Below are 12,319 nucleotides of genomic sequence, written 5' to 3'. Positions count from 1 at the left end.
AGACAACTGAGAGTAACACACACAATAAGACACATTTTAAGGTATTTTAGGATTTCAGGATTTACAATTAAAGTTTGAAACACAGTCAAGAAAGCATAAACAACATGAATGTGACCAGAATGGATATTTATTGACAATCCACATCATTCAATTATCCAAAAGTCCTGATAAAACACTTCTGAAACCACCACAGATAAAGATAGATTCATTCAAGTAAATGTGTGTATGTATATAACTTTATATATATATATATAGTATATCGGTTAAACATGACATGAATCCCTTCTGAGTTACAGACATACAACATATCTACAGCTTCATTCATAAATAAAATATTTACATAGCATTAAAAAAAATTGTCAATGGCTTCAAAATTGATATTTTTTTAAAAATCAAATACTTCCTTTTACAGTTCTTCCTCTCTGTTCATCATTCTTTTCTGAAAATGATGTTTAAAAATAAGATTGCAGCAGAAATCGCAAACTTACGGTATATTCATTAATAAAATGCAGTCAAACGAGGTCATGAGATTCACTAGTGTTCAAGTATTACCACAGGTCATATGGAAGTCATAACACACCTGTCTGTTTGCTTGGGTGAGAGACGGGTTAAAACATCCTTTGATACGTTTAATTACACACACATGTTACTACATGTGTAGTGGCAGCTGTTCACATCCAAATCCGGTAGAAACCCAGAACCACAGTGAGACAGGTGAACACTGAACCTGAAGGAGAAAAACACAACAATCAACTCTTATTTTCTGAAGGTTTTCACTTCACATGTTTGATCAACTTCCTCCTCACAATCCAAGTTTGTACAAGGAAAATAAACATTTAAATTAACTGCATAATAATAATAATAATCATGGTCTTCCCCACTATAATACTGACTCTGAACAAACCAGCCATGACCAACCTGCAAGGTATTTTATCGTGTCCAGTTTATGAGACTCTAACATGGTTTTCAAACCGGCCACTTCGGTGTCTATCTTCATGTTGGTCTGAGTCAAGTGACGATCCTGCTCTGCAGTCTGTAAGAAACACAGTCAGGTATCACAGATAAATCTAGACACAAGCTATTGTACATTATTTCTTTTTTAAAAATCAACTAAAAATACATAGATATACATATACAAACCATTTCCATAATTTCAGTTCGTGTTTCCAGGAGCTTCTTCTCATGTTCTACTTTCTAAAAAAATAAAAATAATCATAATGATCATCATCATTACATTTTACTTAGAAAAGGGATTTGATCCTAATAAATTGAGACCAGGAAACAGATCTCCATGCACTGACCATCTCCTTTACACGGCTTTTCTCCATATTCATGTCCAGAAGCGTGTCTGAGCGCACTTTGTTCATGATGTCCTGCGAGGTGAAGACACACAAAGGGAAAATTAACAATAAAGTACATAAAACGAAACGAAATGAAATGGAAAAAATGAAAAGATTTGATTGAATGAGATGAACAACTCACAGCCAGTTGGATCCTGAGCTGCAACAACTGGATCTTGAGTTTCTGGGAGAAAAGTGAAAATATGAATGAAAAACAGCAGCAGCATAGAGCATTCATGTTCTAGTTTTAGACTGTTTTTAATTCAGGTGACTGGTCATAATCTACAGTATATTAAACAATAATTGACAGAGACTCCGATTAAACATCAACTTCTACGTTTCGTTAGTCAGTTATTACAACTTATATATCCACATCAAACCTCGTTCTCTGCCAGTAAAGTGGAGAATTCGCTCTTCTCCAGGATGATCATGTCCTTCTTCACCGCGGCTATTTGAGACATGACGCGCTGCAGCATTATCTCCTGACAAAACCACACCACACAGACAAGAGCTTAAAGGAAAAAACAAAGTACGGCACATCCAAACATTCACGTGGACGCAACAAGGCGAGAAAAACAAGGATAGTAGAGGTGAGGAAAAGGACTTTGAAAGCTTGTTCATCTTTCGTTTCTATCAAATGACAATGAATATTGATAAAACATCATTAAAAACAGTCTCACCTGCTGCGTTTTGGTCACCATGTCACTATAAATCACATCCATGTTGGAGTTCGTCATCCTCAGCAGCACTTTAACGATCACTTCAGCTTGTGGAGTTGTGAAACCTGTAGATAGTATTAAAAAAAATGAAAACAAATGAAAACAAATCAGCACAGTTTATATGTCACCATGAGAATGCGTGAAGCGAAAAATAAAGAAGTCAAACCGTTTTCTTCCAGGAGTCGTACCACAGCGTGCGTGTCGAAAAACAACTTCCTGCCTTCACACTTTGGCACATCTGGTTTCAGGTCGTACTGGGAGGCTCTGGCAGATGTTCTCAGCTCTGAAACAAGACAAGACAACGTTTTTTAAGTGGAAGATTTTATACACAGCTCAGTGATTTATTTCCCGTTCTGCTCCTTTTTGCATCACACTCACTCTCCACTGCCCACTGTACAGTGAACTCACCGATTACAGATGTAGCACAAATATGGACATCTTAATGCAAAAAAATTGTGAAAATAATATTTATTACAGTAAAGAAAATAAAAATGTATTCTTCTTTTGTCACATACTAAACAGATTATTAATATTTGACAAGGTCATAATTGAAAATATGCTTTCATAATCAAAATAGACATGCTTTTATATATTGTAAGGTATAATGTTATCATACATATATATTTTATAGGGCTCTAGTAGTAGTAATTTATTTGTCCCCGTAGGGAAATTGAGCTGCAGCAGATCACTTGACATTTCATCTAAAAAACAACAACAACACAGATAAAAACAGCACAGTACAACTTTCACACAGATTAACACTCATCATTAACACTCATCATCAGTGAGTCAGTTTTTATGTTCATCTCAGCCTTAACCTGGTCAGACCAGCTGAGCAGGCTATGGGCTGACCAACACTAACAGTGACTATCGCTTATTATTAAGGGATTTAATGGCCTGGGGCACAAAAGAAAATTTAGCTCTGTTTTTAATAAACAGAGGGGGGCGGTATCGTCGCCCGGATGGAAGAGGGTTAAATGAGTGGGCAAGGGGGTGCCTTTGGTCACCTATAATATTCCTTGCCTTTTTCTCTATCCTATCTCTGTAAATGCCTTCCATACATGGCAAAGTAATGCGCAGCAATTTACTAGATATGGTTATAATTTCTCTAACCCTCTTTTTCTGTGCCTCTGTGGCATTGCCAAACCAGCAGGTAATACAAAAAGAAAGAATGCTTTCAATGAAGGAGCAATAGAACATTTGAAGCATTCTCCTTTCAACATTAAAGGACAGGAGTTTCTTTAAGTGGAACATTCTTTGTTGAGACTTGGTGCAGATTTGATCTGTCCACTTGTCCCACTTAAGCTTGCTGTCAAGCACAATCCCTATAAACTCACAGACTTGTTGTATTGGCTTTCCATTAATTAAGGTTACTGTGTTGGGGGCTTCCTCTTTTCTAAAATCAACACACATTTCCTTGGTTTTAGATGGATTGAGGAGGAGGTTTGACTTTTCGCGCCAGTTAACAAAGTATTCAAGTACTGGGCCATACTCCTTTTCCTCATCATATAAAAGACTGACCAAGGCAGTATCATCTGCATACTTCATAAAAAATCTATTTTGAAAGATGCTAGAACATGAATTAGTAATTACTATGATGCTAAAAACATCATGTTGTGATTATATGGGCAGATATTGCAATATGCAATTTTTATCTTTAATTTTCACATTAAAAATAAATAAAATGAACGAACACACATCTCTTTACGTCCTGAGAATGTGATTTGTTGAGTAGTGTTGTTATATTACACCATCAGACTTAAAGGATGTGCGTGTTTTGTGTAGCATGGTTTTCCGGTTTCACTCCCATAACATGGGAACAAAATGTCAGTGTTTTTGCTACTGCATCAAACAAAAAATACATGAAAGGGTCAAAACTCTGTGCAGCACATACACTGTATATACACACACATACATACTATATAACAAAAACACAGTGAGGGTGACACAGCTGGGAAAAAGAGAGGCACCACTGCGGCATCATGTTGTGTAAATACACAGTGTTGGATGTGGGCGATGGTTTCTATTGAACACATGCAGGATCAGGGTTTGTGTCTGACTCTAAAAACACCCAATACATATCTAATATCTATAGTTGTATTTTTTTTAAAGAGCTGTGACTGCAGGACTTTGCCGTTTCTACTCTGCTGTTGTAAAGTTAATCAGTGGATGAAAATTATCAGTTTACAGATTAAAGGATTACAGATTACAGATGAATTAAAAAAATCTTTCATACCCACCGCCATACAGCTGCACAACTCCTCCATCTGACTCACCTCACATTCTGACCCACTCATGCACTTTAACTTGTAACCTTGGCACTTTTTATTTAGATATACTTATTTATTGTGTTTTATACACCATGTGTTATTATGCATTTTAGGTATTTCTGGTTTGTGTGTGTGTGTTTCTGTGATTTGTGTTCTTCTTGTCGTCATTATGTATTTATCCCTTTGCTGCTGCTAGTGAGTGACATTTTAAATGTATCTATCTATCTATCTATCTATCTATCTATCTATCTATCTATCTATCTCAGATACAAATTATATGCGTGTGATGTAAGTATTAAAGTATATTTCTATTCTATTGTTATTCAAATCGTTATACTTATTATTCTTACGTCTTCTGCTCTTTTTCTGCATTTAACTCCACCTTCATACTTTGTGCTAATTCATATTTCATTTATCTATCCATCTATCCATCTATCCATCTATCTATCTATCTATCTATCTATCTATCTATCTATCTATCTATACCAGTTTTTACAGCTGGACATTTATTCTGAAGATGCCTCCCTTTAATATTCAACATGTAACATATTATTATCAGACTGCAGCAGCTATAGGTGTGTCCTAAATTACCTGTGTATGTGTATGTGGATCATCATTAGGCTTAACCTCTGAGCAGAGGTGACCTCAGCGGAGGTGAAGTGGGGGCTTTTATTTTGAAAGTCAGAGTAGTTGCAGTGTCATAAAGTGCCTTTTACTGTAGGTTTTACTGTATTTTATTATATTATATTATCGTTATAAATGTGTTATCATACTCCTCAGTCTTGTCTTACCTCTTACAGTCATGTGTGTCACCGCAGAGAGATGCCTTCGCCCGGGGACTCGCCTCACTCCTCCCGGGGCTTCACACCGGGGAAACGGTGAAGTCTGAGCCGCTGTCAGAGGCGACCCAGCCGGCGTGGAGAGGCTCGGAGCTGCCGCCGCTGGCATCAACCCGGACGGTCTGTCTCTGTGTGCATGGACCGTATGGACCGTATGGATTGATGATGAGGATGACAGGTCGCTAAACTTTTCTCTGCGGTTCAAAACAAGCAGTCTGAGTCGAGTCGGACCCGGTTTGAGTCCCATGGTGCCGCCGCCGCTACAAACCGTCCTTCTTCCGTCTGACAAACTGGTTCCTGCGCTAAACTCTCTGACTGTCACAACTTTCCCACCCAGTTTATGTGCCATCAAGCTCAGTCTCTCAACCTGCTGACACTCCCCCGGACGTCCGGTTTGGCCTTTCAAAATAAAATCTGAAGCGTGTGCGCCCAGTCGCATTGTTTTGGTGGTGGGCGGCAGGAAAATGTAGGCTACGGTGGCCCAGAAAGCTCAATGCGCTGCAAACACAAACGTGCTGTGTATTCAGAAAACAACTTGATTGTATTTAAGACATGCTGTGCCCTACTAAAAAGTCACAACACAGACACAGAAAAGCGGTGAAAATGTAAAGTATTTTTAAAACCCTAATATTATATAGCTATTCTTTTATATAGCCGCCCTAAAGCCTTTACGTTTTGCACCATTCTCATTTCACTTGTAGCCTATTTTGTCTACAATAACTCCTGGCGTTGTATAATTTGCACTATTTTTCATTCATGATTATTATTTTTTTGAGTTATTTTCCTTTCTAATGTTATCCCAGCAGGCCGTGCATTACTGTCATCTCAGGACTTATGATATTTGTGTATATGATGTGCAACAAATTAAGTTGAACAAAAAAAAAGTTACAAAATAACAGAAAGGTCAAAGTTAGGGTTGTTTCTGAGGATGCAAAAAAAGGACCACACAAATGTTTTTAAGTTAAGAGGATGGCTACCAAAAAAAACAAAATGTGGGACAACCATTGCCAATGAGAGGTAGCCTAAAATTTTGAGTAAACTTTTATATTTTTACATTTTACTATTACTGGTGCTTTCATGATCCAAATGCAAGACTGCATTACAAAGTGTGTTGCAAATGTCCTTGCAGAAATTTACATGATGACAACGCTCACACACCTTGGTGAGAGAAGCCTTCTGTCTTTTCTCCACAGCCACTGGAGTTAAATTATATAAAAAATGTCAGTCTTGCAGTGGCAAACAAACCACTATGGAGCTATCACTGTAATCACTGTGACACGGCACAATTAAGGGATGAAAAAGCTGCAGTGTGTTTAGTTATTATCACATGATTCAGATATTATTGCAACCATGAAATTTGGATTTGGGTATGCCGCTGAGATCATAAAATACTAAAAAAAAACAATAGATTTGTAGATTAATGTCAAAAGTTAAGGTATAAGTCTTATTTACAAGCCACAAATGATGGCTGCTCAATTAGCTTTTAACCCTTTAACTTCCTGAAGTTGCAGCTGGTTTACAAACAGGCCTCACTGACTTTCACAGATTTATGAGAGTAGAATAATAATAGAATATGAAAATTAGTAGTTTCATCTATTTAACCTCTTCTTGTTGCATTGCACACTGACCTTGGTGCTAATCAGTAAAACAGAAAAAAAGACTGGAAAACAACAGTGTCATATCAAAGTTGATACTTTTATAAAGCATGACTCTACCACAGTCAGGTCTCTACAGCACAGAGTATGTACACAATAACACTGAATCAAAAAACGTTTCAGTCGCTGGAAGTGAATTTCCAGCTCGTTCCAGATGTTCAGCTACAAAGCATCAGCACCTATTACTGTATATCTTCTTCATGATGGCAACAAGGAATAAAATGTGACGGGAAATGGGAGAAACGAACGCACTGTACAGGAACCAAGGGGAAAATACAGTATATGCAGGTCTATGTTTTCACAGTTGTCACTCACCTCTCCTATATTGTGATATTTATGATGTCGTTGTAGTAAATCATGTCTAACTGGCAACCACGTATTTTTATTGTCACTTTGTTCAAAAAGGATTAAAAATATTTGGCAGCTTTGGATTCACTGCAATAAATGGCAAACTGGTTTGCATCCAGATTTGTTTTTAGACAGATATCCTCCACACTGGTCGATCCTTTAGTTGCTATAACAAAATATAACGTTACTTGGAAAGAGTATGTAAAGAAAAAGCTATAACTGTATAACTTGCAAAGCTTGCCATGATTTACAGTGTTATTACTGAGCATCTTGCTGAGGTTTTAGTTAGAAGTTGATCATCACAAGTTGAGTGTGTTTTAAGGTGTCGCTCATGAGAAGAGGACAAGACACACAGATAAAGTGCCTGCCACCAGGACGACAGCGACCAGCAGCAGGAGCACAAAGATGTGACTGCGCTGGCAGAGAGGCTGAGGTCCGGGCTGCTCCTCGTCCACGGAGAACAGACCGAGGGAGGCGCTGTCGGTGCTGCTGAGAGGGTCTGCGTACTGCGGCCCGCGGGCCTCCACCATCCACCTCAACACGTTGACTTTCATCTCCATGTCGTCGATCATGTGGTCGATTTGGCCGATCTCCTTCTCCAAGGTGCAGCGCTCCTGGCTCTCCAGGCCTTCGGCCGGGGTCTCGGCCTCGTTCAGGTCTGGCAGGCTGAGCGCCCGGGCCGCTACTTCACTGCTCCCTCCTGCAACAACCAGCAAGACAGATGGGTTTGTTTTGTTTTACCACAAATCTTCCACTTTTTATCATCATCATCATCATCATTATGCACTGCTGCAAAACCATCATGCACTGCAAAAACTCAAAATCTTTCCAAGAATATTTGTCTTATTTCTTGTCAAAATGTCTCATTTCTAGTCAAAACTAATCTCTTTCCACTCATCACCTAAAAACTGACTTGTTTTCAGATAATTTTCACTTGTTTCAAAGAAATTTTCACTTGTAGTAGAAAAATCTGCCAGTGAAAGCAAGTTTTTGTGCTTGTAATAAGGAAAAAAATCTTGCTCCACTATCAATTTTTTCTACTTATTTCAAGTGAAAATATCCTTGAAAGAAGAAAAAAGGGTAACACTTTACTTGAATAGGTATTCATAAGATTGACATAAAACTGTCATAACCATAACATAACAGCTGTCATAATTAAACATCAATGAATACTTATGACAGTTGTCGTTAAGTGTCATTCGGTAAGTTATGTCACTTTTGATGCAAAGTTGACATTATTTGAGATGTCCTTGTTATGAGAACTTGACATAATTTTTAAAGTTTGGCAATTAGGTCTGTTTAAATTCTTTATGTCAAGTTGTCAGAACAAAAACATCTCAAACAATGTCAACTTTGCATTAAAAGTGACATAACTTACCGAATGACACTTAACGACAGCTGTCATAAGTATTCATTGATGTTTATGACAGCTGTTATGTCATGGTTATGACAGTGTTATGTCAATCTTATGAATACCTATTCAAGTAAAGTGTTACCCAAAAAAGTGTCTAAAAACAAGCTACTTTTTATGTGATGAGTCTTATTTTAAGTATAATGAGATTTGTTTTGACTAGAAATGACATTTTGACTGGAAAAAAGACAAATATTCTTGGTAAGATATTTGAGTTTTTGCAGTGTGACAGTTCTTTTATGCAGGATTATAAATCACATTCAAAGGCAGAAGGCGACATCGTGTGTATTTACACTGTACCAAAGGAGGACATGTTTTTTTAATGAATGGATAAATACAATACAACATAATCCAGGTCATCCATTCACTGCCATTCGCTGCCACGTCATACAATACAACTACAGCTGCAGCTACTATGAAGCGATGTTGTGTCCATGAGATAAAAGAGGTGTAGGCGTAAACACTGACGGTCACATCAGTTGAGTTACATCAATTACACTTCTAAATCTACCTTATACACTACAGTTGAACCGTTGCAGGTCAGATCTTAGTTTTTTCAGGCGAAACATGTGATAAATAATAAATTTCACAGTTATAGTACAGATTGAAAGGTGGAAAGATAGTGTAGATCTTCTGTGACATATCATCAGCTCCTATAATACACACAGCTGAAACAAATACAGTCACATGATAAGGCTGCACAGTGGCCAGAGTTCCCAGTGAAACACAGTGTCTATAGGTTAAGGTGTTTTGGTTTTAACTGCTATACTCACAGTAAGCTTTCCAATAAAACCCAATGGCGGTTGCACCATTGAGGTGAAATGACAGTTTTTCTTTTTCTTTTCTTGTTCTGATGACGGTATTACAAGAAAAGAAAGTCACAGTTTTAGAGGAGAGTGGGTGAAACACACCAACATAAAATCTAACTAAATGAAGGGTGCACTGAACTCAGCTTGATCCAAAAACACACATCTCCTGTTATTTATATTAATCATCCAGCTGATTGACCTGTTGCACAACTTAATTACTCAGGTGAGCTGCACTTAAAATGCCACATTTGACATGCACAATCAGATGTACTGTTCACTTCACTTTATAAACCTCATCATTTAAAGTCAACTAACTGTCAAGTCATCAAAGATCATCAATCATTTCAAGGAATCAGGGAAATAAATGGAGTAAAGCATCTGTTTTTGTTGGTTATATCTTAATTATTTGTTTCCTTGTTCCTGTAGAGAGCAAATCTTGTTTTCCTTTATGCCTCCTTTTGCAAATCAACCCCCATGAAATACCATTTGCATGTTGTGCAGTGGAATCAATCACCTTGGAGGCCAGTTTGCATCAGGGCAGCCGTGTTCTCCAGAGAGAAGATTTCACCGATGTTGTAAACTTTGCACATGTCGAGGTGGAGGAGCTCCAGGCTGGAGGAGAAGGCCACCCAGAGGTGCTCCATCTCCTTGCGCTGCTCCTCGGGCAGGCTCTTGTCCCGTAGATGCGAGGTCAGATATTCACAGATGGACGTGGCCAAGTTTTGGGCCTTTTCTCGGGTTTGTCGCAGCTCATCCCGCAGCTGCAGGCTGTCTGTGCAGGTGCCGGCACATGAGGCCAAGTGCCGGTAACATGCAACTACCTGGATGAGGAACAAGACGTAAGGGGCTCAGGACAAACAGTGCTTCTCCTTTGTAACTTTTAGTAACAATACACACATACAGATTAGACCATTCACATCTAATCAGTGCATCAAGAGAGAAATAAACACCGTGCATTGATTTAGCTGATTAAAACCTGTGATCGACACACGTCCCTGTGCTGCAAAGCTGCATGAAGCAGGAACTGGTAAAACTGTAGAAAATGGCTAAATCCTGGTTTCATGGTCTCAATCATAAGGGCGACCAATGTTTTATTAATAGGCATAATCTAAACCCCACCGAGGATTAGCAGCTGTGGTTTCAATGAAAAAATATTATGAATAATCTCATTATCATTGATCTATTTCTAGATAAGCCAAGACAACCTTGTGCACTTGGAGCACCAGCGGCTCATATGCTCAATGCAGAGAGAGAGAGGAGAGGCGGGAAAGAAAACTAAACATGCAAATTAACACACACACACACATATATAAATTATTTGTATGAGTCAATTCACATGTGCAGTTTTCTATACTATACATTTTTTCAATATTTAAATCTGTCTTTGGCTCTTTAGCACCATTTTGAAACATTGAATCAACCATACAAAGTAGTTGTGCAGTGTGTTTGCTCACATGATCATAGTTTCTTTCACTTGTATGGGTTTTTTCTCTGTCACTCTGCAGCAGTGAAGCACTTTAATTCATTTAAATATAATATTTCAAGGCAAAAACAAGTCATTCATAGTGGTTTTTGCAATGACTGCAGCTGCTTGTGCAGAAATGCATCTACATGAAAAGTATGTTAACTGATAAACAGTCCAGTGTTCATTTTAAGTTAACATAACTATATAGTTGTTAGGACAGAGCCTTGGCATTATCTGGCACAGATACAAGAATGATCACAAGGTGCAGTGGACCAAGAGACTCTTTATGAAGAGTGCTTTTTTAGCCACAGGGCAGGAAAAAAAGATGCTTCAACATCTTGTGTACGTTTTAATTTGTTGAATACAAACAAATAAGAGGGAATAATGAAGACGGTGTAACTGCTGATGCAAAACATTTCACTTTTTCTTCCCTTTACTCTCCATCTCATGCAACAACTGAGCTGCTGTTTTTTGGCAAGTAATTAAACAAGTCACAAATAAAATGCTATTTAATGGGAATGGCATGCATCACCTGCAGGTTCTTGCACATACAAACAGTAGGTATGATAAATAATCAAATGTAACAGAGCAGATTTAGACCACATCAACTTTTATGTCTCAGCATGAATAGAAACTGTTGAAACATGGAGATTTACCTTTATCAAAGAATCCACCAGAGCCTTCCCATCATCAGCCGAAGCCTTGTCTGTGCCGACTGTGCAATCATCTCCCACTTTGTTATTTATAAGTGGCATGAGGATGATTTGTCCAGAGTCTCAGACTCTGCCACAGCAGGCAAGATTTTGGCCCAGCTGCTCTTCACTTCCCTGGCTGCCCCTGCTCCTGTCCTTCCCCTGGAAGATGCTTCATTCAGCGGCTGAGGGTCGACACGCGCTCAGTCCCGAGGCCGCGGGATGCATCGCAATTATATTCCACTCCTGTAACTTAACTGCAGCTACGTGTGCAGACCATAGTGCAGGAGAAGAGCGAGACCCACAAACAGCGAGAAGTGGGAAAGTCAAAGTAATGAAGAAAAAAAAAAGTCCAATAAACTGATGTAACGCTTAAGCAAGGTGCTAATCTTGTGATTGACCCCTATGCACTGACGCAGGCTAAGACGAGCAGCTAATCTCATTAACCAACACTGAGACCAGAGAGAGATAGGACAGCAGCTGGCCGCCTACTACAATGGTCCTTTCACTGAGGAGGAGGCTGCGCTCTGTTACCTCATGCGCACCACACTGGATACACACCTCATTCACTCAACTGTAAAAGTGAATACGCAGCATAATAAATGTTTTATCAGAACGACAGATATATTATCCATTACCCTCTATAGGACTGAAACATTTCAACGACTGAGTGTAAAGACGGACTAATAAGCAAAACAGAGATTGAATACTGATGCACTTAAGGCCAGTGAGAGTCGGACGTGGTCTCTTTGTCCTATTAGGGGCCTTTTG

At 38.6% G+C, this 12,319-nt stretch overlaps 2 protein-coding genes across 2 annotated transcripts; both read right to left on the bottom strand.

Moving 5' to 3' along the window:
- Positions 1 to 541: 541 nt before the first annotated feature.
- Positions 542 to 5,476, bottom strand: mcur1 (mitochondrial calcium uniporter regulator 1). The gene is made up of 9 exons (XM_085763045.1): positions 5,121 to 5,476; positions 2,226 to 2,342; positions 2,021 to 2,124; positions 1,721 to 1,822; positions 1,483 to 1,524; positions 1,302 to 1,373; positions 1,141 to 1,194; positions 919 to 1,033; positions 542 to 727 (listed from the first exon to the last, which is right to left on the bottom strand). Exons 1-9 carry the CDS (start codon positions 5,413 to 5,415, stop codon positions 672 to 674), a joined length of 957 nt encoding a protein of 318 aa, XP_085619171.1. The 5' UTR covers positions 5,416 to 5,476; the 3' UTR covers positions 542 to 671.
- Positions 5,477 to 7,417: 1,941 nt separating this feature from the next.
- Positions 7,418 to 12,092, bottom strand: rgs9bp (regulator of G protein signaling 9 binding protein). The gene is made up of 3 exons (XM_085763399.1): positions 11,513 to 12,092; positions 9,906 to 10,212; positions 7,418 to 7,871 (listed from the first exon to the last, which is right to left on the bottom strand). The coding sequence occupies exons 1-3, from the start codon at positions 11,609 to 11,611 to the stop codon at positions 7,501 to 7,503; spliced, it is 777 nt and encodes a 258-aa protein (XP_085619525.1). The 5' UTR covers positions 11,612 to 12,092; the 3' UTR covers positions 7,418 to 7,500.
- Between the last annotated feature and the right edge of the window lie 227 nt (positions 12,093 to 12,319).

Source organism: Trachurus japonicus, chromosome 20 (genome assembly GCF_045865225.1).
Source record: "Trachurus japonicus isolate A0001 chromosome 20, Traja_1.0".
NCBI lineage: Eukaryota > Metazoa > Chordata > Actinopteri > Carangiformes > Carangidae > Trachurus > Trachurus japonicus.
The sequence above is the reverse complement of the archived record's forward strand: the minus strand, read 5'-3'. Positions and strand labels throughout refer to the sequence as shown.

Coding starts and splice junctions, on each gene's coding strand:
- mcur1 (XM_085763045.1), bottom strand. CDS start 5,415: ATGGGACTCAAACCGGGTCCGACTCGACTCAGACTGCTTGTTTTGAAC. Junction 1,823..2,020: donor TGGTGACCAAAACGCAGCAG/GTGAGACTGTTT, acceptor TGGTTTTGTCAG/GAGATAATGCTGCAGCGCGT. Junction 1,195..1,301: donor AAAGCCGTGTAAAGGAGATG/GTCAGTGCATGG, acceptor TTATTTTTTTAG/AAAGTAGAACATGAGAAGAA.
- rgs9bp (XM_085763399.1), bottom strand. CDS start 11,611: ATGCCACTTATAAATAACAAAGTGGGAGATGATTGCACAGTCGGCACA. Junction 10,213..11,512: donor TGGTGGATTCTTTGATAAAG/GTAAATCTCCAT, acceptor TTCCTCATCCAG/GTAGTTGCATGTTACCGGCA. Junction 7,872..9,905: donor GATGCAAACTGGCCTCCAAG/GTGATTGATTCC, acceptor TGGTTGTTGCAG/GAGGGAGCAGTGAAGTAGCG.